Genomic DNA, 25978 nt, shown 5'->3' with positions numbered 1-25978 from the left:
GCTATTTACATACCTCTACTCTTTAGGGGGAAACAAGCTTCTGTATTATAGCATATAAACGTTTTCCCATGCTTTAAGGTCACTTTTTCACACACTTTTTCCTTAGGACAACACGAATCCTCATTATAGATATTACTGTATTTTAGCGAAAGGAACCATACCCATAGCAATGAGATCCCCAAATAAAGTTCAGTTCATTTTCATCTCTCTTTCTTCCCCGAATATTATTGCTGGAAATGTTACATTATCATAAACCAGAGTTCAGGCTGCATATAGGGTTTTCACAATTGTCGTTTCTCTCTGGATACAAATTCTGATTACTGCCCGCATTTTACAAAGACCCCTCTCCCTCACGCCAGCATTTTCTTTGTAGGTATGTTTCTTCTCTGGATACACAATTCAGGTGATGAGAATTAGGAGGGTTTATGACGGAGGGTTCCTGTGCCCTCCGTCCTCTTCCCTGCCGGCCATCTGGGGCAAGGAGCCTGGGGTGGGGGTGTGTAGGGGCGGTAGTGGGGGAGGTGGCTGATGCAGGGGGCTCCCCCAGACGACCCTCCTTTTGGCAATCCAGAGGGACCCCTGGAGAAGGCTGTGGTCCCAAGGCCTCCTGGCTGGCCCTACCTGCAGGAGGAAGGGAAGGGGCTCTTATAGGGCAGCCTTGGAGGTGAGAGGTGGGTGTGTTGGAAGTTTCCAGGTGGACTTGCTTCCCCTCAGGCAGGACTGACACTCAGACTTCTCGGGGGGGTTTCAGGGTCAGGCCTTCTCCCTGGTGCACTGAAGCTGTCCGTGCCGCCTGCCCTTGCGGCCCGTTTGCTGGCATCGGGGCCAGCTGGGCAGTCGCCTCAGGCCCAGCGGTTGCTCCTCTCTCCCTCCGCCTCTTCCCTGGTGCTTGCAAATGCCTTCCCCGTGGACTTTCTGCAAAGCCCATGCTTCCTCCCTGTGCCGTGTAGGGCTTGAGAAAGAAACTGGCTTTGGACTCAGATAAACCTGTATTTGAATCCCACTGACGAGCTATGTAACCCTAGGAACGTGTCCTCGCTCCTGTGTAAGATCCTTCATCTGTAAAATGGAGTTTTTTAAGAGGTACAGCCCAGTTGGAAGGATGGAATCAAGTAACCCGTCATGCACCTTATCCAGGGCCTGGCGCCCATAGGTGTTCTGTAGGTGATGGGCGGGAGCAGAGGGGGCAGGGCCTGTCTTCATGCCCACCCACGCTCCCTCCCGCTCTCCTCTGGGTCTTCTCCCTGCCACTTTTACCCCTAGTAAAGCCCTCACTTTCTTTTATTTTAACCATGTTGGGTAAATCCTTCCGAAGGGATGGCTCACAAGCTCCCCTCTCCTGCAGCATGTTGGATGTCAGGGCACGTTCTCTGCGTGCCCCAGGCGCTGTCCCCTAAGCACCTGACAGTAGCCGCCTCCCCACAGCTGAGAGTGGGAGCTCCCTGCGTCCCCATTGCCTGGGAGGAAGCAGAGGCTCCAAGAGTTTGAGCCAAGTGCTCAAGGACACGCAGATGATAGATGTCAGAGCCAGGACATAAGGCTCTGTTGGATTCCAAAGCCTGCCGCCTTAAGAGTATCGTTTATTATGCAGTGATGCCATGACGCTCCAGGGTCCGGGCCCGTGGAGGCAGTTAGGAGGTTTGTCCCTGAACTAAATGACTCAAGGCTGCTGCGCTTGCTGAGGCTGTTCCCCTGCTCACCACAGTCTTTCTGCCTCTCCTCTTTCTCAGCCTTTAAACTTGCTCTGGTCCTTGTCTTGCCTGAGGCAATAGCACCCGCTCACCTGCTGTGGATCTGCTTGTTAGAATTATGTGCAAAGGAAGCATTCATAGGCTACAAACAAGGATGCTGGGACTTGCCCGTGAACAAGGAGCTTCTGCAGTACGATGCCATCTGGTTTGCTTGTTCTAAGGCTCTGATTGCTTCTTGACTTGTGGCTATGTTTAGGATAAAGGAAGGATGGCTCTTCCTGATTTCTGGGCAGACTGGAGAACTTTCACCTTTTTGAAATATGATCAGAAAAAAAAAATGCTTTTTTGCAGGGTTGGATAGTCATCCAAGTGGGTGGGACGGGAAGGTGAGGCAAGCCTTTCAGGTTTCCCTACAGAGTGGGCTGGTTGCCCCCCAGGGGATCCAAGGTCCTGGGGTGCAAGAGGAGGAACCGAGGCTCAGGCCCTGGGAAGGGGGTTTGGTCTCCTCTAACCCCAGCCCTAAGTCCGGACCCCCCGCTTCTATTCCTGACTCCAGTGTTAGCTCTCTCTAGGTGGTGCCAAGGCATCTACCATCTCTAAGGACCAGGCTGCACATCTGTGAAATGGGTGTGCTGCTGTGCCTGCACCACCCCACAGAGGCAGCAAGTGCCACGTTGGTGTGAGGACTTGTGGTACGGCCTTGACTTTGCCATCGCCCTGATTGCAGCCCTCAAAGAGCTGATCCCATGGCAGGTGTTATAAATCTCTCTGCAGAGTGTTAGAACCTGTGCACCTGCCCCTCGGGGGTGGTTTCGGACACTTGGTGGGGAAGGGGGATGGTTTCCCAAGCCTGGGGCAGGAGAGGGAGGGCAGAGGCACTTCGAGCTGCCTGGCATTCTAACTTCCACTGGTTCCCTTCCCAGCCCCAATTTGCGTTTCGTTCAGTAAACTCCAAACTGGAAAAGCTTGCCGCCTGGATCCGGTGGGTAACAGCACAGCGCATCTGGGGCAGGGCTGGGGCCAGAGAACCCGCATTCCGCTGGGAGAGCAAAAGGGATGCATATAGTTATTCTCTAGAGTGAGTTTTCGAATCCCTCCTATGATCCTTCTTCCATTCTAAAGCAGAGGACATAAATGCTAAACTGTGGTTCTTGCCAGGGCTGATAAGGAAAACCAGTGAATACAGGAGTCTCATTAAGAAAATCCTAAAATTTTAGTCTTATCACTGCTGCAACATTATACAGTAAGTATGTTCATTCCAACCTCCCTCAGCCCCCCTGCCCCCTGAAATCCCTCTCAGCGAAGGCTGCAGAATGAAATGCCCTGCCCATTACAGCCTCAAGTCCTGTCTGACTAGGATTTGTCCCCTTGCCTCGCATGATGGAGTGAGTCTCCAATTTGAGTGGACAGGGCTTTGCCCTCTCACACTTCCAGCTGCCTCTGCAGTAATCAGTTCAACAAACATTGTCAAAATCCCTACTGTGTGCAGGGTGCGTAGTGAGAGTTGTGAAACGTCAGAGTGTAGCTGAGTCCATCTCCTTGCGAGGGCCAATGAGCTGAGCGGGGAGCCCTGATTTATGGGCCAAGCTGCCAGCTGACCTCTTCCCCAGCAAAGACTCGTTTCAACAGGCTTCTCGTCCAAGTGATTATTTGCTGTTTGTACCGCTTGGACTCGGCAACGATTCTTCAATTCCTATTAGCAAAGGGGGAACAGGAACCTTGAAGTCAGTACTCATCTCGTGAAGAGGTGATTCGCAGAGGAAGACTTGCCTGGGAGTTTTGCCTGGACACCTTCAGCCCTACTCTGTAATGATAATGAACTTTTTTACTAGCACTGTTCCAAATTCCTTCCCCAGCTGGCATTTCTTTTCTTCCCGGTGACACTTCCGTGAGGTAGGTAGAGCTGCCCCGAGTCTCCGCGTTTCACAGAGAAGGAAGCACATGCCAGAGAGGGGAGGTGACTTGTGACCTGCTCCTCATCCGATGTGCTATGCGAGGGAGTGGCAGCGCCCCCCCCAAGCCAAGTGCCCAGCTCTTCATCTGCATCTCTTTCCACTCCACCGAGCCCCAGGCCAGCTGGGAGGGCAGATGACACCACAGTGGCACAGGCGCCAGCCGGGTCCGCCTGGGCTCCCTGCAGAAGCTGGTGCTCAGAGGGGCCGAGGAAGCAGGAGAGGCTGCGCCGCCCTAGATGCGTAAGAGGTGCCGCGGGGCACGGCAGGGCCGCAGCTGCCGAGTCACGGTGATAGACGTTCGCGGCTCACAGGTGGGAGCTCACGGGGCCCTGGTGCCAGGGTGGCCGCGCAGCTGGCAGGTCAGAGGGCCAAGCATCACATTTCAGCAACATGATCTTGGCCTGGAGAGTGAGGGGAAACATGGGCCCGCCCGGCGTTTGCAGTCTTCAGCCGGGAGAGGGGCTGGGGGCCGGCAGGGGGCCAGGCAGTGTCGGGAGTCTCTCCGGTTCTGTGCGTTCCATTCCTCTGCTGGCCTTGCCAGCTTTTTCAGAATAAGCGATGCTGTGTGTCCCTCCCAAGACCCAGTAAGAAAACCATGCTTAAGAGTCAAGAGTATCTGAAGGACTTCGCAAGGAGAGGAGCACCCTTGGAATGAAAATGTTCCAGGAAGATGCAAGCCTCCCAGTTGCCTTGCCTCTCAGCAAAAGAATTAGAACGGCATATTCCAAGTTTGGGAGGGGCCGGGGGGGGGACACAATTTATATTCGCTAGAGATCTTACTTGGAAGTAATTTTACTCCCTATAGTTTTTTACTTAAACCTTCTCAGACTGGTTCCCAGCTGGGTGACTTAGTGATCTCCAAAATGTGCTGACATTCAGGCCCCTGAGAATACATACTGTTACTTTTAATGGGTGGGATTTTTTCAATTAATTTTTATTGGAGTAGAGTTGATTTACAATGTTGTGTTAGTTTCTGCTGTCCAGCAAAGTGAATCAGTTATACATATGCATGTATCCACTCTTTTTTAGATGCTTTTTTGTGAGATTTGTTTTTAAAAGGTTTCCCTGAGCCAGCGGAGCGCCCAGGTGCAGCCACAGTGCTGGCCTCGGGGACCGGAGGCCAAATGCACGACGTCAGGTTGCCAGGAGCTAAGTATTCCGTCTAGACACGGAGGAGGGAGGAGAGGACCAGAGGAGACGGGGTCCTGGGAGCTGCAAAAGGCCTGCGCCCAAAAGAAAAGAGCTCTCCCTTTGTTCCACTGCCCACTGCTTGTCCCTGAGCCTGGCCCTACAGAAGGGCAGAGGAGACCTCTGGGGCTTGGCCTGGAGAATTCCTTTCTTCTTTTCTTGCTTCCTCCTACGCCACGTGGCTTCAGACCATGACATTTCTGTTCGATGCTGTCAGTGCCTTGGTTTGAGGAGAATCTCTCTGTACCCGGGTCCCTTGGCCAAGAATAAATGGTGCCCGGAGCCTGCTGGCATCTGCTCCGGCCTGTCTCCCTTCCTCCTCCACATGATCCTCAGACAAGAAACAGTTCCTTCCCCCAGGCAGTGGGGCAGAGCTAAGGGGGAGGCGATGGGCCAGGCCCAGGATCCCCAGTCCCGAGCTTGCGTGTCTGGCTGAGGTTCAGCTTCAGCCTGGCCGGGGAGGGTAAGGTACAACTTGCCTCTCTCCTCTGAAACTTAGTGATCAAATAGCCACCAGCCCCAGCCCCTGCCCCTACCCAGAGGCGAGCCTGCAGAGCCAGGGCCCACCGGCTATTTTTAGAAAGCTATCAGGTGTGCAGGACACCCAGTTGCTTTTTCCACCTGTTTGGGGTCATTATAGGGATCCTGTGTCTCTGCCACAGGCCCTGCCTATTCTGCCATGTGAGTCTCACTGTGACCAGGGCAGCCACTAAGCTCCTTCCCGATTAACCCAGTCGTCTCTCCCGCCTCGCCCGGCCATGGCAAGTGAGTCTTTGGGCCCATAGTCGTTTTGTGGTCGGAAGCATGGACATTGGGCACTAATGCCTGGCCTCCTCTGCTTCCTTGAGAGGGAGTTTTCAAAGGTCAGAAAATAACGTCAGGTCAGGAAGAACCTTGACTCGGGAGCCCATCATGAGGAGTGTGGATCCACTGGGCGGCAGCACAGCGCGTGCCGTCAGGCTGGGGCATGCTGTGTGCACCCTGGGGTTCATTGCCAACAGATGCAGGGAGCTGGGGGCGTTCAGAAGAAGAGCTCAGCCTTGAAGGGTGGGCAAGGTTTGATCAGGAAATACAGGAGGGCAGGTGTGCCAAGCAGAGGAAAACTTGTGCGCCGGATCATCCAAGTTGTGATGGGAACCTCGAGGAGACAGTGAGGCGGGAACAGGGGGCTCTGCAGGAACAGAAGGACAAGAGCCTGGAAAGCCCACGAGGCGGTGCCCGGTGTGAAAAGCCTTGGATACCAGGTGAGGTGTCTGGACGTTTTCTGAGGGATCAAAGCCGCTGGGGGTCAGAGCGGGGAGAGGCAGGGGAGTGTGGCAGGGTGCTGGCTACCTGTGATCCCTGCCGCCAGGAGGACGTGGCGTCTTCCCGGTCACAGAGCAGCAGCCGCAGACGCCTTGGGGCCGCATCTTTGTGGCCCCGCCCTCCACACCCCGTTCACAAGTCCCGAGGCTGCGGTAAGCTGGGGCTGGCTTGGTGGCTCCTAAGAGCCCGATGTTGACGGCTCTTCCCAGCTCTGTCCTCGGTGGCACTCTGTTGGTAGCTTGAAATCGAAGTGGGAATGTGTATCCAACAGAGACTGGCAAACGCTAGGAGTCAGGGTCTAGCTGGTTTGGTTTGTTTGTTTTATCCCTCATCGCCATCGCAGACTGCTGTTAAACCTTCACCAGCACAGCCCTGGGTGATGGCGAGCCCCTGAAGGGGTTTACGCTGGGGAGTGAGAGTGGGGTCAGCCGCGACCACACTGAACTGGGAGAGAGTATTTGTGGACGTGGGTCGTGCCTCCTTCCCTGTTGAGGAGGCTGGAGGGTGGACGTGGGAGTGGCCCTGGGCCGAGAGAGTTGAGCCGTCTTCACCATCTGTTGGCCGATTCTGAGGACCAAACTCCTTAACGTGGTCTAGGAAACCTTTGACCCTCCTCACCCGGAGGAAACTCACACTGCCTTGCCTGAGCAGGCTCTGTCCCAGCCACACTGAACTGCTTTCAGCATCTGAAACGCAGCCTGCTTCTCCTCCGTCCGAACCTGGCACTGAGGGTGCACTCAGTAAACGCACACCTGCCTGTAGCTCTCCTACTACATGCTGGCCAAGCGTGAGAGCCGGGATGGGGGGCCAGGATGGGGGGCTTTTCCAGGTGGGCAGAGGAGCTCGCCGGCAGAGAAAGCATCTGAGCGGGGCTTGCCTTCTTAACAGTGATTCTGGTTAGTCTTCACTACATGGTGAAAGCAGCAGGATTTGTTCAATGCTTCAGAGTCACAAAGCAGTTGGCCCAAAGGATCCTTCCAACAAGCTTGTAAGATGTAAATGTAAAATATAAAATCCCATTTCAGAGATGAGGAAACTGAGGGCCAACTGGTAGATCCCAAGCCTTGACCCTGACTCCTGGGACCCTCCATCTCGAGCTGGCTCCCTGAACTGGGGGCTCCAGATGGTTCATCCCAAGTGAGCTCAGATGTCAGGAGCAGTCCAGCCTCCCCCAGGAGATCAGATCCAAGGCCTGACCCCAGAGACAGGTCTGCAGACCCCATCACCACCATCCCTCGAGGACTTGCCTCTTAAAAATGGGCATTAATGCTGGCAGTGAATACACTGTTGCTTTTTTTGCTCTTTTGGGAAAAGAAAAACCTGGCTTCTTAGAGCTGTTGTATTTTATTTTTCTGTAAAGAGGAAATTAATTTTAGTCTTTCTTTTCGGTTTAAAATGTTGTTCTTTGCTTTTTCTGCCCTACAATTTAAAAGGAAACATTTGTCTGTTGAGAAAAGAAATGATAATTATAGACTAAAAATTGTTTCTATTCTGATTTGAAAAAGTGACAAAAAAATAAAAAAATTCCATCACACAGATGGGCCCTGCTGACGGAGGGTGTTTAACAATGAAGCCCCAGGCTGGCTGGGGGCTCAGAATGGCATTCGAGGTGGATTTGGGCTCCAGCATTGCCTGGGAGAAGGGCTTTTTCTGAGGTTGCTCTCCATTTCTGATGCTGGGTAGCAGCCCATGTGGGGTCTGGACACTCTGATCCCCCACGTGGTTCAGCAGTGGGAGGACAGTTTACCTGTGGATTGAATGGTCCCTCTTAGGAGAACTGTGTGCCAAGGCCAGCACTCCCTCTCATGGTCCCTGAGCTTGAGAGCCTCCTAGCCTTATTCCCTTAGCCGAGAGTTTTACAAAACTACAATCTCTCCAACTCCTTTGATCAGTAATGCAGGAAACTGATTAGACTGTGAAATTAAACTAATAATGTCATACCGTTAACCCTCGATCAATGGGGAAAGGGCTCAGAGTGAAGGCTGTTTCCTCCATCCATATTGCCCTCTGGATACACGTATTTACTTTTTGGAACAACTCCTAGGCACACATGCATTCCTGGGACCCCTCTCTTTCCCCCAAACCCGGTGTGATCCCCAGTGCAGTGCCCCACTTAAGGGAAGAACAAACTGAGGCTGAGTGATTGACGCTGTGTGGTCACACAGCTAAAGAAAAGATGAGCCTGGCTCTAGAACACTGGTCCAGAACTCTTTGGTTGCCTGAATTGTCTCCAGGGGCTGTTCTGGAATTAGCAACGTCTTTGTCCTTCCCTGGCCTTGCCACTGAGGAGGAGGAGCTAGCATGCCCTTCATGCCCTTCCCATTGGCCCTCCCACGGCTGGTCCTCCGCCGGGACCTGTCAATTCCATCACAGTGGAATGTTGCCAGGGATCAGACCCTCTCTCTAAAAGTGGTGATGGTATTTAATAACTAATTACTCTAATGATCCTGCAGAAATGCTGGAGACCTGTTTTAGGAGAGATGTCAATTAGAGCCATCTGCACGGCGAATAAAGGAACCCTACCCCAGCTGTACTGTTGAAACATGTTAGCGTTTTCCTACCAGCGGCCATATGGTACTTAACGAAAGTGAATTGTTCACACTGCAAAACCCGCGCCTCCTGATGAATACCAGCATTTTGTTTTGGAAAATAGTTCTTCAATCGTGTGGAATATTTGTCAATGCAATAAGTAGCAAGTTGGAAGCCGGCAAGCCCTTGAATGCAAAAAGACTTCCCTCACCTCAAGATGCTCTTCCTCCAACCCAGCCCACCTCCTGCCCCCGCCGGCTGCCAAGCCCGGCTCCACCCCAGTCCCGTATCCCATCTGTGCCCAGTCCTCAGCATCTGCTTCCGAATCTGCTCAGGAGAGCCAAGGCCACGCAGGGTTCTGGCACCACCCCACCTTGGCATCTCGATTCGTGTGAAATCAGAAGCAGGATGTCTGAAGCTATGTAGAATGGGAGCACAGAGGCTCCAGCTGGAAGGGCACAAAATATTGGGCAAAAGTCACCCAAGACCCAAGAGTGGAGAAGTAAGTATAGGCTGTTTGGGTGTGGCTTCAAAGAAGGGTTAGCTTTCTATTTGCAATCTGTTCCTTTCAGGAGGTACAAAGCTCAGGTTGGTACCTGGATGCTCAGAGAGGTGGAGGAGGATGGTTTCTGGGACTCAACGGAAGCCGGCCTGAAGCCTCGTCCTTGTCACCAGCACAGGCAGGGCCACCAATCAGTAGTGACCACAAGTGGTTGCCACCTGGTGGCCACTGCTGACCTGTGCCCAGAGAGCTGGGACCAGGGTACAGCCACTCTGTGGGTTCTGTTAACTGAGAACAGGCAGGTTTCAGAAGCCGACCAGCGCCAGGACCAGGCCTGTGCTGTGCTCTGATAGTTATGTCCCCACCTCCCACCCCCTGCCAGGCTGTGCTGGGCAAGGGGACCCTCCACTCCCTTATGGGGCTCTGTGGCCTCCACAAGCTGAAGGTCCTGCTGTCGGGACCGCAGGAGGAAGCTTTTATTGCGGTCAGCTCTGGGACCAACAGGATTTCACTTGCTGGCAACGTCTATTCTGGAATTTTCCCTAGAACCGAAGTCACTTATTAACGCTTAAGAAAAGACAAGACTGACTGCCATTCATGATACAGAGCTGCTGCAAGTCCTGAAATCCAGTATGTTCTTCGCAAAACCGTGGTCCCTTAAATCTCACTTAGTTCCAATTCAGCAGCAACAGGTCCCTAGTTTCAATAATGATCCTAAGTTCAGCCAAACACATCCCTAAAGGAAACCCTTCAGGGTGAAAAATAGCAGAAATGAGCTCCCATTTGTCTTGACCAGCAGACTTCACCGTTTGCTTTCCATGTCCGTGCCCTGAGTGTTGCCCCATTCTCACTGACACCTGGCCCCGTAACAGACGTGTGTCTGAAAGAACCAAGTCACGGTGACCCCAGGTGGCCACCTCAGCCAGGCGACCAAGGCCTCAGGCAGCCTCGAGCACGCTTGAACATGAAAGGCGCCCAGAGTACCTCAAGTAAGTCACTAGTCTTTCCATGGGCCAATTCCAGAATGACCCTCGCAGACTAGAACCCACTCTGCTGCCTTTCTTTCCACCCCATTTGGGGCCGTGCCTGGCAGTTACCCTAAAGAGTTAAACCTTTCCTCATTTGGGGTTGGGAGGGAGGGTAGGGGAAGGCTGGGGCCAGTTTGACATATGCTGCCTGGTCTGAACGTGAGTGCTGTGCTCAGTTGCTGAATTTGATGAATTGCATTATAAAATTTAAAAACAAATTTAAAACTCTATTAACTCCCTGTAATGGCCTCCTCTTGGAATACACAGACAGCAACAGATCACTGACAAGGAGAAAAAATACTCTCGTTGGCAATGTGCTTCGCTTGCAGCAGGATGGAGGCTGGTGGGAGCTGGTGAAGCGTGCGGGGACCACACACCCTCTGCCCCGTGCCCGGCTTCCTGCTCCTGGGTCCAGAGCGAGGCCCCTTCGAGTAGACCGTCATGGGATCCACAGGGCCCAGGTTAGACTTTGGCTGGCTCTTATGTCAAAACCTAAACTGTGCTTGCTTTCGAGGCTAGAACACTTCTTTCAAGACTGAGCCATGAGAGTGATGAGCTTACAAGGTGTGGTACAGCCTCGGGGAGGAGAGCCTGTGGTTTGGGGATCAGAATGTGTGTCAGGCAGGAGGAGGTGTGTCCCCAGGGTCACCCACCCCACCCTCTGCACCAGGGGAAGGAGCAGGGCAGGGAGATTGTTCATTGGTCACTGCGGGCCTCTGCAAATCCGGGAGCATTCGGGGAGAAGGCGGGTACTGGCCTGGCTGCAGGCTACCAACTGCAGAGAGATGGACTTTTGTCGAGAAAGGATGCAGCCCTGCAGCTGTGTGTGCACGTGGGCAGAGAGGAGGAGCTCGGCCAGCAGGGAGGAGCCCCGCGGACCCAGGGGAGAGCTCCCTCCCTGTCTCTGCAACTCAGAGACCCTGAGCTCAGAGAGGAGGACGAGGGGCAGCGTGACCTGGTCTTTGGGGAGCTCAAGAGGCTTTCTGCCAACCGGGTCTCCTCCTTTCGACGGTGGCTCTCGGTCCCTCCGTGCACGTAAAGTGCTTTGGAGATACTTGGGGAGGCTGAGGCGTGGTGTGCACATACGGCAGCCCTGGCTGTCCAGAGGCGGTGAAGAAACCATGTGTGTACGTGTGTAGGTTGAGTGTGTGTGTGCACGTACACGAAGATCTGCGTGTGCACAAGTAAGCTGTGCCTCGTGACCTGGCTGCCCCGGGGCTGTGGGTTGAATGCGGACCGTGCGTCCAGGGACCGTGCGTTTCTGGGAGCATCCTTCAAAACAGTTGAGAAATGAGATGCACTTCCGCAGCCTGAGCCTCCCCCACCCTCCGAGGCTGCTGTCGCACCCACTGGGAGGCTACGCTGGGCTTGGGCGCTGAGGAGACTTGCAGCTCCTGCCCGGCAGGACTCAGGACTGGCAGCATTTGGTGTCAGAGCATTCACGAGCCTCTCCTGGGAGCTCAGCTTCGGATACAATGCAAAGAGCTCCAGATCGTGGCCGCAGCTTCTGTGTGGCCTCTCGGGAGCCTTGACCTAGCCCGCGGAGAAAAGCCAGGTAGACCCGGGAGCTCCCGGAAAACTCCCCCCGTGGCAGCTCCAGATGGGGTGGGGCATTTAGGGTAAAGGGAAGAGAAATGACGTTTGTAATACTTTGAGGACCACCTCCCCCCCCCCCAGCGACTAACAGTATAACAAGAATGGGGGCAACCACAGTAATGAAGAGAACAGAATTTCCTCCTGCCATCACACTCTCTAGAAGGCCCGTTCCTGGACAGCCAGTGCTAGTTACAGGCCAGCTGTGTTTGCAACCTTTGTGAGCCTGCTTTGGGCCATTTTGTATAAATAAGACTGCTCTTAGGAAAAAATAATATTGCTAATTAGCCCCCACTGTTTTAAGTAAATGAGATTTTCCTATGGCATTAAAAAACCCAGAGATATATGTGTGCATAATGCAGAGTTTACAGAGCTCTTTTTGTGGCTGTAATATTGCTCCCACCATTTCAATTGAAATTCGAACCAAGTGAGGAACCACCCAAGTCCCCAGTCTTTGGAATGCCCTTCAAAGCAACACTGACTGGTTCCTTTCCTGTTTCCCCTCTGTGCGTGCAGCAGGCAGTGCTTCGCTTTTCGTGTATTTCATGTAACAGTAAACAGCAGAACAACAAGGGCTTCGGAAACATCCAGACCCGGGGTTGAATCCAGGTGCAATGCTTTGTGAACCTGGACAGTCACTCAGCCACATTGCACCTGACAGAACTTTCCTCGTAAGGTACTCCTCATCATTATTCTTTAATTTTTGTTAAGCAAAATCATGACTGTGAAACACTGAGCCCCATGCTTAGCACATAATAATAAATTACATCGTAAATGATAGTTCTTATGTGTCAGTGCCCTTGTTGACACGCAATGTCCTCCCAGGCTGGAATCTTCTTCTCTTTCTTGCCTTCTGTTCAAAAGCTATGCATCCTTGAAAAGGCTAGCCTGCGTGCCCCTGATTCCAAAAAGCCTTCCTCGTTGGCCTCAGCCAGAATACTGGATGCCTTTGTGGCATCCCAAGTTGCAAACTTGTATTCTCGCCCAGATGTCATTCTTTCCATTCTGCTCGGTGTCTCCCCTCCTGCACGTTGGGGCCATTCCTACCCTTGACCTGCCACGGTCGCACTCAACCCAGGCAGGGCAAAGAGCGGGTGCTCAGGACCTGCTTGTAGAGTGAATGGGTTTTGAATTGTTGAGTGAAACTGAGGTCCCACAGTCTGCTTTGGGCTCCAATGGTTCAAAATATCCCTTGCCAGACTACTGTGGGTGGCTCTGAACTGCAAAATTAGAAAGGAAAAGAAAGTGCTTTTTGTGGTGACACAGAGCCGAGGACATCCGGGGTTTCACAGCCTAGAACCCCCACACAGGCTTCTTCTAAGTCCCCTAACCCTTTTGATGCTGCAGCAATTTGGCTCTAAAAGAAGCTGCTAACTTGCAGTTTGGCACGAAGGAACTTTCTGGGCTGATGGAGCAGTCTGTATCTTGATTGGGCTGGTGATTGTGCGGATGCATACATTTGTCAGAGCTTGTCAAACTGTACACTTAACATCTGAGCAGTTACTTTATGGAAATTTTACCTCCATCAAATTAGTTAGTTTTAAAAAAAATGCAACCCAGCCAGACAGGCCAGGTGGAGGGCCCTGTTCTGGTCTTTGTGCTTTCCCCTCCCACTGTGGGTGAGGTGGCACTGAGACGTGTGGCTAAAGCTAGGATGTCCCAGGATTGCTCTGGGAGGAAAGGGACAGAGGGACAGAGCAGTTTCTGCGTCTGTGGGATTGTCATCCTTTCAGTCCTGAGCTCAGCCTCAGTGCAGGGGTACCTCCCCACCCTCCGCCCTGGACCTCACCCCAGCCTGCCGCTGAAGAACAGCCAAGTGCTAGCTCTCAGCTTTGCAGCCTCGCTCAACCCTGAACTAGAGCCCACCTTTCATCAGATGGGAGAGGAGTTAACATTATTGTAAACCCTGAAGGCCCCTCCAACGGATATTTGCACACCCATGTTTTGTAGCTGTGTTGTTCACAATAGCCAAAAGGTGGAAGCAACCTAAGTGTCCATGGATGGATGAATGGATAAACAAAATGTGGTGTATACACAGGACTAGTATTCGGCCTTTAAAGGGAAGGAACTACTACATCCATGGGTATGTGCTGCAACATAGATGAACCTTGAAGGCATTATGCTAAATGAAATAAACCAGACCCCAGAGGACAAATATTGCAAGATTCCACTTACAGGAAGGACCTAGAGTAGCTAAATTCATAGAGACAGGAAGTTACTAGAGGCTGGAGAGAGGGGAGAATGGGGAGTTAAGAGTTTAATGGGTACAGAGTTTTAGCTGGAGTAGGTGAAAAAGTTCTGGAGATGGACAGTGGCGATGGCTACACAACACTGTGAATGTACTTAATGCCATTGAGGTATATGCTTAAAATGGTCAATTTTAGGAACTTCCCTGGTGGTCCAGTGGGTAATACTCCGCGCTCCCAATGCAGGGGACCCGGGTTCCGTCCCTGGTCGGGGAACTAGATCCTGCGTGCGTGTCGCAAATAAGAAGTCTGCATGCTGCAACTAAAAGATCCCGCGTGCCGCAACTAAGACCCAGCGCAGCCTAAATAAATGAATAAATAAAAGTAAAATGTTTTAAAAAATGGTCAATTTTATATCTGGTACAATTAAAAAAAAAATCTTTTAAGAAGAAGAACCGCAACAATCCAAGGCCTACGCCTGCCTTCTGACCCCCATAAATTTTGACATCTCATATTCCAGAGGCTAAGGATTGGGTTTCTACAAAGCAGAAGGAAAGAGAGGCCATCTGATGCCTACCCCTTTCTTAAAATCCGAGTGCACGCCCTTTTAGAGTAACAAACGTCCTTCCTGAATGCTGGGGTCCTTTTTGTCGAGACAGACACACTCACACCACTGGATTAACTTGATTTCCTCTTGTTGACTCTCTCAAGCAATGCTTGGCCTCAACCTGACAGCTGAGAGGTGAATTTCCCTGTATCACTCCGGAAACTCCCAGCATTATAATTGGGGTGACCCGGTCCTCAAGACCCAGAGACCCCAAGCTGCAGAAATTAGAGCACACTCTGTGCAAGGAGCCTGGCTGTCAGGGTGGGTTCGTTCTTGGCCTGTAATGCGGAGTGACACTCAGCACTTGTCACAGCAGGGAGCCGGGCCCTCAAACAGCCACAAACAGCCACATGGCTGAGGACTTAAGGAGGCTGACTGTCCCACCTCTGCCTGGGGGACCAGATTGGATTTGTCCCTTGAATGTCATAACGCTGCACCCATCACCACCTCAAACTCAGTGCTAACACTTTGCGCGCTTAGAGGAGAGACCATCTGGGCACAGCAGCATTCTGCAAGGGCTGCTGACCTTTTTGTTTGCCAAACAAACCCGGAATGCTGAGACCTGATCTCTCTCCATAAGAGTATGTTGTGTTCAGGCCTTGAAGGGAACAAACGGAGGATCCATCAAAAATGCCTGAGCCCATTTGGTGGAAAGAAACCGTATAATGTCTACCCTCGGATGGATATGAACAGATACATCCCACATGTGGTAAACGAGGACAGCGACATTGAGACAAACTTCAAGTCTCTCCTCCTGCCGGATGAGTTAGTGGAAACCAAAACACTCCACATACACACGCACACACGCACGCACGCACGCCAGGGATGGTGGGAAGGACTGTTCTGAACCGGCCTGGCATCCCCTTTCGTCTGTTACGTTCCTGTTCTCTGCAGAGCCTGGATGAGTGTGTGCTGCTCCCACGCCACACCAGCCCCCTCCAGCGATCACCTTCCTGCCATCGGCTTCTGCATTTGTTCCGAGTTCCCTGTGGGTGCCGTCCATGGGCACCTGGGGACCCATGGGCAGCCTGCAGCCTCACTGGACACTCTGTGGACCTGGGGGGAGGGGTCTGCTTTCCCCTCTTTGTCCCCTCCATCATGCCTCTGTGAAGAGAAGGGCATTTAAAGTCCCTTAGGAAGAAAGAGTAACTTCTCAGTTGGCTTTGAGCTATAGATTCCTGCAGTGGGCAGAAACATGGACTCCATGATGCTTTAGATGTAACACAATTGAACACACACGCATGCATGCGTGCACACACGCACACACACCCCTATAGCAGATCAAGAGGAGGCATCTGTTTAAGCACTCATGACCAGTATTATGTCAGCTGCATTAGTGCTTGGAACACAGAGTTGTTTTTTGTTTTGTTTTGTTTTTTAAATGTTTGCTATTTATTTATTTATTTATTTATTTATTTTTGCTGTGTTGGGTCTTCGTTTCTGTGTGAGGGCTTTCTCTAGTTGTGGCAAGCGGGGGCCACTCTTCATCATGGTGCACGGGCCTCTCACTGTCGCAGCCCCTCTTGTTGCAGAGCACAGGCTCCAGACATGCAGGCTCAGTAGTTGTGGCTCACGGGCCCAGTTGCTCCGCGGCATGTGGGATCTTCCCAGACCAGGGCTCGAGCCCGTGTCCCCTGCATTGGCAGGCAGATTCTCAACCACTGCGCCACCAGGGAAGCCCCAGAGTTGTTTTAACAATAAAATATACCAGGATTCATTTGTTGGCAGAATTTAGAGCACAGAACTACAGGGACTAAGGAAGGGAAGCAGGACGCCCCATCTGGGTATTTGGGAAGGGACGGTCCATCGCCTCTTTGCTGGGATTCTAGGCATTTAGGGCTTGGCTACCTCCAAGAAGCTGCATGTTGAAGGGGAGCTGGAGAGGAAGATCTCAGGCCAGCCCAGCACCTTCATACGCTCCTGATCAGGGTGGAAGGGCCAAATTCTTTTTTTTTTTTTCTTGGCTATGCCACATGGCATGCGGGATCTTAGTTCCCCAACCAGGTATCAAACCCGTGCCCCCTGCATTGGAAGTGCAGAATCTTAACCACTGAACCACCGGGGACGTCCCCAGGGCTGAATTCTAATGGTGCTACTTTGGTTTGGTATTTTGGGCTGCTGGAAGCTTTGGAACGTGTCCAGAGGATGTCAGGATTTATGCCATAGGCTTCATGACAGTAAGAAACACTTCTGAAATCCCATGAGAATTATCCATGAGGAAGAAGGCTGCTCTTGTCTGTAAAGCAAAGTGTCTCTGTTGGTCCCAAGGGTACCTACAGACCTCACTTTGCCAGTTAGAAAACAGGTGCAAGGCTGAGCCCATTGGGCTGGACCCCAGTTAGCATTTGGGAAAACAGAGGCCAGCAAGGAGAAAGGGCTTATGCAAATTCACACCACCAACAAGTGGCAGAACTAAGGCTGGGACCCAGGTTTCTCCTGATTCCTAATACAGTTCTTTGATCCCCTAAACGTATTCTGAGCTGGGGAAGGCAGCACTCCCAGTGTGCACCCAGCGCTCCTGAGGATTTGTTAAAATGCAGATTCTGATTCAGTAGGCTGGGGTGAGGATTCTGCATTTCTAACACGCTCTCAAGTGATGCGGGCACTGCTGGCCCCAGGACCACAATGGGGGAAACAAAGATGCTTGCGGTCAGCTTCACTGGCAAGGAGGCCAGTGGTTTGGATGCAAAGCTGGAATTCCTAATTCTCCATCATACCTGCTTAGCTCCATTCCTGTTCTGATTTATTATTTTTTACCACAAGGTCTAAAAGCTTTTGGCCTAGACCCCCAACAAGTAGGTTGTTGTGTCACCCTTTGTCAGCTCCTTGCTCCCAGATCCTGGTGCTCTCTGGCCTGTAGGAAGCTGGAATCACGTCTAAAAAGTACATTCCAGACACTGGGAGGTGTGTGCCTGTGGCTTTGTGTGAGTAAAGCGTGAAAAATGGTCTCTGGTCGTGGGCAGGGACACTTTGCGAGATATAACACTTTGTGAGTTGCCTGGGCTGCAGCTTGACTAACTCTCCTGTGTAGTGTCTGCCCTCCACATTTATGATGATGTGACAGTGTGTGCCATGGATCTCCATCAGAATAAGAGGTTCTCAGTGGAGATTGTCTGGGCCTCTGCTTTTTCCACCAATTCTCTCTTATCTGGAAACCTCCTACCCAGAGCCTAGATTGAGAAAAGGCCAGAAAGCAGCTCTGAAAGGCTAACAAAACAAGTAGAGATCACCAAGTTTGTGTACCCAAATCTTACTCTTTTTTTTCATCATCCACCCATTGGGTTTTAATTCAGAACTATTCTTAAAAAAACACAAATTGACTATAAGATTGATTACCTAGATTCAAAATTCAAAGCAAATGTTGCAAATTCCCAATCTGGCAAGAGTAAGGAAGAGGGGTTGGAAAGATAACAGAAGCAAGAAATGTTTGCTAGAAGCTAATCGGAGATGAAGCAGCTGCAAAACTCTGGAATTCGACATGAACTGTTAGGAAACACCACAGTCTGGACCAGTCAGTGTGGGGACACTGGGTCCTACGAGGGTCCTTCGGTCCTAAGCATGATGCGGTTTAACAGCCCAGTGTCCCTGTTACGTTCACTTCTGTTCAGCATATTGGGAAGTATGCAGTGTATTTCAGAATATTTTGTCTTTACAATGGCTAAAATATTTTGTTCTTATTCAGGATTTAAAGGACTCGATTTCATTTATCTCAAAAATATGTCTGCATGTAAGAAAAATAAGACTTTCACTAATAATCCTGGTGAATGTGGATGGTGCTATACCACCCTTGTTCTACCTCCTTCTGGTTACATCCCAGATCTCTTTTCCTTTTTCTCTCTTTTTCTGGCCTCTTAATGGCCGTATTCTCCACAATTCTAGCCTTGCTATATGTTTAATCTTTCTACAATTTGACCGATTACTCCCTAAGCCCTAATGACTCCAAAAGCTTGTGTCTCCAGCCTCCAACTTTGGATTAAACGACCTTCGGCCTGATGTCCTCCCACCTTAGAGTCCACACACCCCAAACCCAAATCCTCACTTCCCTGGCAAGCCTCCATCCTCTTCTGCGTTCCTCATTTCAGTGAATGGTCTCACCATCACCCAGTCCTGGGAGTTCGCTTTGGCGTCTTCCCCCTTTGTAACTTCTCTCTTCTGGCTCCTCCCTGTCTCCTCTGCCGCAGTTCAGACCCTCATCTATCCCCCTCTGGGCCGTTTGCATCCCTGTTTCCAGTTTTCCACCTCCAATCTGTCCCCCTCATATCTGCCCCCAGTCCTTCAGAGGTGCTTCCTCTTCCTCACACTTTCTCCTCGGAGGCCTTTGTCCACACCCGCACTCTTCAATACAGTAGCCACTAGCCAGATGCACTATTTAAATTAAAGTTAAATAAAATTTAAAATTCAGTTCCTCAATCATATTAGCCAATTTTTGAGTACTCAATAGCCACATGTGGCTAGTGGCTACCATATTGGATAACACAGATTGTAGAATATTTCCATCGTTGCAGAAAATTCTGTTGGACAGTGCTGGTCCACACTGTTCTTTCATTTTTAGCATCTTTCTTTCCCTCTCCTTCTCTCTGAATCCTCCCAAAGAGTCACAAAGAAGTTTCCTTACATCCCAAACCTCATCTTAAGCAGCACAGTGCCTAGTCCTTCGGAGAATGTATAAGAACACATTAGAACTCCTTTGACCACAGCAGACAGGCACACAACTCAAACTAATTTAAACAAAAAGGGAATGTGTCAGCTCTTGTAACTGAAAATTTCAGCAACAGCTCCCGTCATAGCTACACCCAGGAGTTCATGTAATATCAGAACTCTTTTCAGGCTCTAATCTCTGCTTCTCTGTGTGGCTGGCTTCATTCTCTGCTGTGCACATTGCTTCCTCCCCACGCCCGGGGAAGATGGCCAGGAGCTGTTCCAGCTCACAATGTCCATACTGTTCCTGATCCCAAGGGAAGAGAGACCCTTGATTTCTGAGTTCACATAACAGATCTAAAATATCTGGGTCTGTTTGGGCCATGGACCCTGAATCAGCAATTATGGCCAGGAGGATAGAATGCACTGATTTGCCTGGTCTGGTCACGTGCTGACCCCAATGGTGGGTCAGAACACCCAAGCCATATTTAATGGGCTCCACATGGAAAATCTTCTATTACCACATGAAGACGAGGACTGGATATCAGACAACAATAGATTTCACTACTCAATTCTGCTCAGAGTCTTTCTCACCGTCTCCATTTGACAGTCATCTTCCTGATGCCTGGAGAAGCATCTAAACAGGTGCTCAACAAAGAGTTGACACATTAATGGATAGATAAATAAATCAAGGGGTGGTTGGGTGGGTGAGTGAAGGGATGACTGAATGGATGGAAGGATGGATACACACATGCTTAGCTAACACTGTGGAGAAGGCAAGAGGAGAGAACCAGGTCCCAGAACTCAAGGGGCTCACACGCATGCCCAGCGGAAGCACCACTTCCTGGTCTAAGATCCCCTTGAGGATTGGTCCAGCCCTGCCAGACGGGGGCTTCTTGAGAGCATCTCTGCACCCCTCACAGCCCCTGGCAGAGTACTGAGTGCCGACCAGGGCTGGCTAGTGGGCTGCATGTCTGGCAGCGGCTCTGTGCGTCTTTTGTTTTAGGGGGACAGTAAGACAGGAGCTGGCCAGTCATGCAGTGTTATTCCGGTGTCTGAGGCAGCAAGTCTCCCAGGATTCCTGGTCGAAGACACTGTGCATTCACCATCCTTATGCAAGCCCCTCACAATTGAAAACATGTGTGAGATAATATAAAATATATATTGGTCTCTGCCCCCAATTTCTGACACAGAGCTCCTGAAACCCTTGTAATTTCCCAAGAGATAAGAACACTGGGAGCATCTCTTGTTCTAATACTGGTCGTTGACCTCTGTTCCTGACACAGGGCTCCTGAAACCCGTGTAATTTCCTGGGTTATAGGAGTGTCTTTTGTTCTAGAGGGGCAACTCTGGGTGGGCTCCCAGATGGCCCCTGGATGAAGGCTGGTCACTGGAAAGACCGAGCCATGATTAGAAGCTTGGAATTTTTAGCCCCACCCTTCATTCTCTTGAGAAGGGAGAGAGCTGAAGATGGACTTAATAATTGGCCACGCTTACATGATGAAGCTTCCATAAAATCCCAATAATACAGGGTTTGGGGAGCTTCCAGGTGGGCGAACACACCCACACCGGGAGGCGGATGCACCCCAGCTCCATGGGGACAGAAGCTCCTGCCCTCCGGACCCTCCCAGACCTCGCCCTGTGTGTCTCTTCATCTGGCTGTTCATCTACAGCCTTTATCATATCCTTTAATAAAGTGGTGAGTATAAGTGAGTGTTTCCCTGAGTTCTGTGGGCTGCTCTAAAAAATTAATCAAACCCGAGGAGGAAGTCATGGGAAACTCCATCCACTGTTGGTCAGAAGCACAGGTGACAACCTGGACTTGCAATTGGCATCCAAATTGGGGGTGGGAGGTCAGTCTTGTAGGATGGAGCCCTTGACCTGTGGGAAATGAGGCTGTCTCCAGGTAGATAGTGTCAGAAGTGAGTTGAATTGTAGGACACCTGGCTGCTGTTGGAGACTTGCTTGTTAGGTGTGGGGGAAATCACCACACATTTGGGGACCGGAAGTGTCAGAAATAAGTGTTCTATGTAAAAGAACAGGAGACCCACAGGATAAAGACCCACAGTAGGGAAGAACTGAGTTTTCCCCTACCTGGGAAAAAGAGTTTTTCCTATACAACATGTTTTTTTAAGAAAGTCCAAGCCAAAAAATCCACATAATTGATGCTCCCAGCAGACAGCAGCAGAGCTGGTGCCTTCTTCTTGTGCAAAAGGATGTGTGGGTTTTGGCCCAAAGTCCAGCTCCTGGGAAACAGTAGGTGTGTCTTCCATCCAGGAGCTCTTGTTTGTGGCACGGCTGCAGGCACCGTCTAGTAAACTGAAGAATTAATCCTGGGAAGTAATTAGCACTCCTGGGAGTGGTTGGGGTGTGGGCCGTGTGTTGTCAACAATGTCGCCATGCTGGTGGCCTTGGGAAGCAGCACTAAGAAGCCTAAATGGCTCAGGCAACCAGGGCCAAGCAGTGCTTTGTTTTGCTCTGTTTTAATTTCCATCCCTTTAATCTCTGGTTTAAAATAGCCTCTCTGAAGTCAACAGTCATATTTCTTCCCTGGTTTGTTAGTCCTTTTTCCATCCTTCAATCGCATCTTTTTCTGTGCACATGTTCATTAAGGAACAAAAGTTCTCCAGGCGTCTAGAGGACGTATTTCAGCCTCAATGGCGCCACCCGCCTGGAGGCGTGCACACCCAGAGCCGCTCCTGCAGACGGCAGGGCCCGACGGCTGTAACGAGGTCTGCAGGGGAGGTGCCCCCCACCCTCTGCCAGCCTGATCTCCTTCTGTTTCCATGAGGCACTTGTGCTCTGATGGGGCGGCCCGCTCTCAGGGTTTGGCTATTGGAAGATTTGCTGAGTCTTGCTTTCTGGAGTTGACCTTTCCTACAAAGCATGTGCCGTGCACAGGGCTGCCCAGGCATTTGGAAGAAGAGAGTCCTCAGGAAGCCAGGGTACAGCCTCTTTCCTTCCTGCCTTCTCTCCCCAGGATGAGGCAGGGTAGGGACCATCCCACAGGGACAGTCTCCTGCCTGGATCCTCAGGGATTCAACCTCGGAACTGGGAGTTGAACTTGGAAGATGGGCTCAGAGTAGCTGCCTGGGCCTCTCACTGGGGACACCTGGGGGAGGAACCAGGTCTATTTAACACTCCTCATTAACAGCTCCTGCTTGGCTGGATCCAGGCTCTTGGGGACCTCGGGAAAGTCACTTTCAACTCTCTGAGCCTCTGTTTCCTCACCTGTAAAGTTAAGATTGCACTCGAGCAGGCTGATGGCCGAAACAAACAACCCCCAGATCGTAGTGGCTTAATCCAATAGATGCTTCTTTCTCTCTTGGCCACAGTGGGGGTGGGCCTCCAGGAAGGAGCTCTGCTCCATGGCCCCGACAGGAACCAAGGCTCCTTCCATGGTGTGTCTCTGACACCTGGTCCTTGTCGTGCCCTGCCAAGGACAGGGGACAAGAGGGAGAAGAAGGCAGCCCTGCTCACAACCACGTAGGGCTGGGGAGGACCTGAATCACTCCCACGGCCCCAGCTAGAATCATGCGGGACTGAGGTGTGTTGTCCCACTGTGGACCCCAAGAAAGAGGGGGACACAGACATGGGGAGTACCAGTGGCCTCTGCCAGAGAGACAACAATAAGACGTTCCTCCCCAGGCTGCCCGTGAGGGTTAAATGTAAGATGCTATGGCTCTCCCAGCACAGGGCCTGGCCCCGGAGACGTGGACATATTGTTATTTTTCTTCTCTTTCCTGTACCAGTTATTCCCTTGAGGTTTATGCAAATGGTAGACCAAGGCAAGAAATTAAGTACATGTCCCTCACCTCTGAAGCTGCTTTATTTCCTTGTTTCCTCGCAGTGTAACATTTCATTAGACCTTCCAGTTGGGGAAAGAGCAGGCAGATTAAAAGTCAGATAGTGCCTAGAAGCCTGCTTCATCTGTTTCGGGGACGGCGGGCGCTTCAAAGCTATTTGGTATTTCCGCTGCCGAAAGGCCTCCTCAGGAGCAGTTGTGTTTTAATAAATGGCTGCCTGAGTAATTTTCCTGGAAGGAATTGCTTCTTGGATGTGCCTGCCCCCAAGGGAGGACTGGCTGCTCGCTCTCAGTGCTCCTGGAGCCCGTGCATTATGAGAGGATGCTTGGGGCTAGGAGCCCATCCAGTCTACCTACCCCGCACTCATGATGTGACCCCAGCAAGCTCTCCAGGGCCCTGTGGAGGGCACTGGACAGGGGAGAGGAGTGGGATATATGGGTCTTGACCACAGTTCTAAGGAAGAGGATTTGTCCAACCAGCCTGACCTGTCCCTTCCCGGCGGCCACGGGCAGAAGTGCTTCCCACTTTAAGATCAGGGCAGATTCATTTCTTCACTGACGTTGACTGACATAGCCCACCATCAGGTGTGGGCGGCCTGGTGGGTGGGGCAGCATAGGAGGGGACAACGGAAGTCCCCCATCCGGGATTTCTCTGCCTATGGGAGCCACGCTGACATAGAATTGCAGCATTCACTCATTCATTCACTCATTCATTCATTCTTTACTGAGTGCCTGCAAGAGGCCAGGCACTGTCTGAGCCACGATCCAGCAGTGACTAGAACTGGCGGTCGGAGGGCATGGTGGCTGAGAGCCACACTGCCTGGGTTTGAATCCTGGCTCTGCCACTTCCTCGCTGGGTGACCTTGGGCAAGGTGCTTGGCCTGTGTGTGCCCCCACTTCCTCATCTGGAAAAGGGAGATGGCCATCGTAATAGCTGATTGTTATGTGGATTAAATGAATCAATATCTGTAAACACTGCCTTTATAGAACTTACATTCCAATGTGAATGAGACAGAGAAATCTAAGTAAATGATGTAGTCTAAAAGAAGGCAATAAGAGCTACCAAAAAATAAAACAGGAAAAGAACTTGGCATTTTAAAATAAGTTGGTTAGAGAAAGTCTCACTGCAAAGGTAACATTTAAGAAGAGACCTAGAGGAAAGCAGAGCCCTAGCCCTGGGGCTAACGGGGGAAGAGTGGGACAGGTGGAGGAGGAGCAGCATATGCAAAGATCCTGGGGCAGGAGGGGCCTAAGGTGCTGGAAGAGCAGCAAGGAGGCCAGAGTGCTAGAGCAGAGTTGTCGGTAGTGGGGGTGGGGGAGATAAAGTAAGAGAGGGAAGTGGGCCCCAGGCTTCACAGACCTTGTAAAGGTTTGGCTTTTTCTCAGGGTGAGATGCAGGCCGTTGCAGGGACTTGAACAGAAGAGAAAGATGGTCTGACTCAGGTTTTATCAGGATCACTCAGGCTGCTGTGTGGAGAATACGCTGAGTGAGGGTAGGAGATGAAGGAGGCAGCTGAGCTAGGAGGCTCTGGCAGAAACCCAGGTGAGAGACGATGGCGGCTCAGACCAGGGTGGCCAGGATGGAGACGGGGAGAAGTGGTGGGGTCAGGAGGTAACTCAGAGCCATCAATCAAGGCGGTTGGGCATATAAGAAGCGTCGTGAGTTGGAGGCAAAGGATCTGCAGGGCCAGGCTGGCAGGGAGCTTGAGTCCAGAAGTGAGGCCCAGAGGGGATGTGGAAAGAGCAGAAATACAAGAGCTCCCCTTGTGGCACCACCACGTCCTCCGTTTGTGGCCCTGAACAAGCCACCTAATCTCAGAGATGGTTCCCCCTCTGTAAAACAGACGCAGGGCTAGGACTCGCTTAAGTGGCTTGCAGAGTGAAGGCATGCTGCAGGTGCTCGATAAATGCTCCTTGCCTCTCCTCCCTGCTGTCTCCTTGCAGCTGGGTGAGGAAGGGTCAGCACAACAGAGGGGGTCCCCTGATCAGGAGGTTGATGCCAGCAAAGGCTCCGGGGTGTAGAAAGTGATGCCCATGCAGGCACAGGGGGTGTCGGCACCTGTGTCTCTGCTTCACGGTGAGAGTCACCAGGTACTTCCCGTGGGTGGGCAGCCCTGGAGGCCGTGGGGTGAGCACGCTGCTCCCGGGGACAGGTCATTTTCTGGGCAGCCAGGGAGTGCATGCCAGGTCAGTCCTTTTCTCTGGCTTGAGCTATACTGAGCTGCTTTTATTCTGGCCGCAGAAGTCCATCCTGGTGGTGCCAGGCTGGTATCTGACACCAGAGTCCCCCCAGCCTCAGGCAGGGACTCCCCCCACTTCCTCCCCATCCAAGCCCAGACCTCTGCAGCATTCTTTGTTGAACCCCAGACAGTGGGGTGTCAGCCCTGCTCTGGGTGCCGCTACAGGCCAGCCCTCTGTTAATGGACTGCTTGTGCCTGCAGACTGGGCTGGGCGGAGCCGGGAACAGATGGTCATCTCACTCCCTCCCCAGGGGCCTCTGCAGCTGAGATCTGGCCCACAGACAGCTCAGCTCTGCAGCACCCATTCAGTGGCCCGGACCCTGTCATCCCCATTTGTCCTCAGGATGCCCACTCCTTTGCCCTCAGTAGACCCTGGGACTGAGCCCCCGTAGAGCTGGGGTCTGCACAAATGTGACTGGGGGCAAAGTAGGGTGGGTTAAGTAGGGTTTCCACCCGGGCAGCCGATGGGGAGTGCCCGATGCTGAGTGTTTTCAGAGCTTAGTATGTGACCAGGCACATGGGACCCTGCAGAACAAGGGCTGACAGAGAGCAGGGCCAAAGGTTAAAGCAGCAGAGTAACCTGGCTTTGTCAGGAAGGCTTCCTTTTGGAGACCAGAACTGAGCTGGAGGAGGACTGAATCAGCTACTGCAGGATGTTTGATGTGACCATTCCTGTCGTCCTGGAGTCGCAGATGAGGCACAAGGTTGAGC

General features: G+C 51.7%; 1 protein-coding gene across 5 annotated transcripts in view; it reads left to right on the top strand.

The window, feature by feature from the left end:
• KLHL29 (kelch like family member 29) overlaps window positions 1-25978 on the top strand; it is a 311889-nt gene that overhangs the window by 127092 nt on the left and 158819 nt on the right. The window contains exon 1 of one of the 5 annotated variants that reach the window (XM_082358420.1): window positions 1512-3957. The exons of 3 other annotated variants lie outside the window; for them this stretch is intronic. In XM_082358420.1, the coding sequence (XP_082214546.1) occupies window positions 3883-3957 (75 nt within the window). In that variant the 5' untranslated portion in view covers window positions 1512-3882. One more of the 5 variants, XM_082358421.1, reaches the window with a different exon arrangement.

This window comes from Balaenoptera borealis, assembly GCF_965194805.1.
Source record: "Balaenoptera borealis genome assembly, chromosome: 15".
Classification (NCBI taxonomy): domain Eukaryota; kingdom Metazoa; phylum Chordata; class Mammalia; order Artiodactyla; family Balaenopteridae; genus Balaenoptera; species Balaenoptera borealis.
Note: the sequence above shows the minus strand (reverse complement) of the source record. Positions and strands in the feature narration are given on the sequence as shown.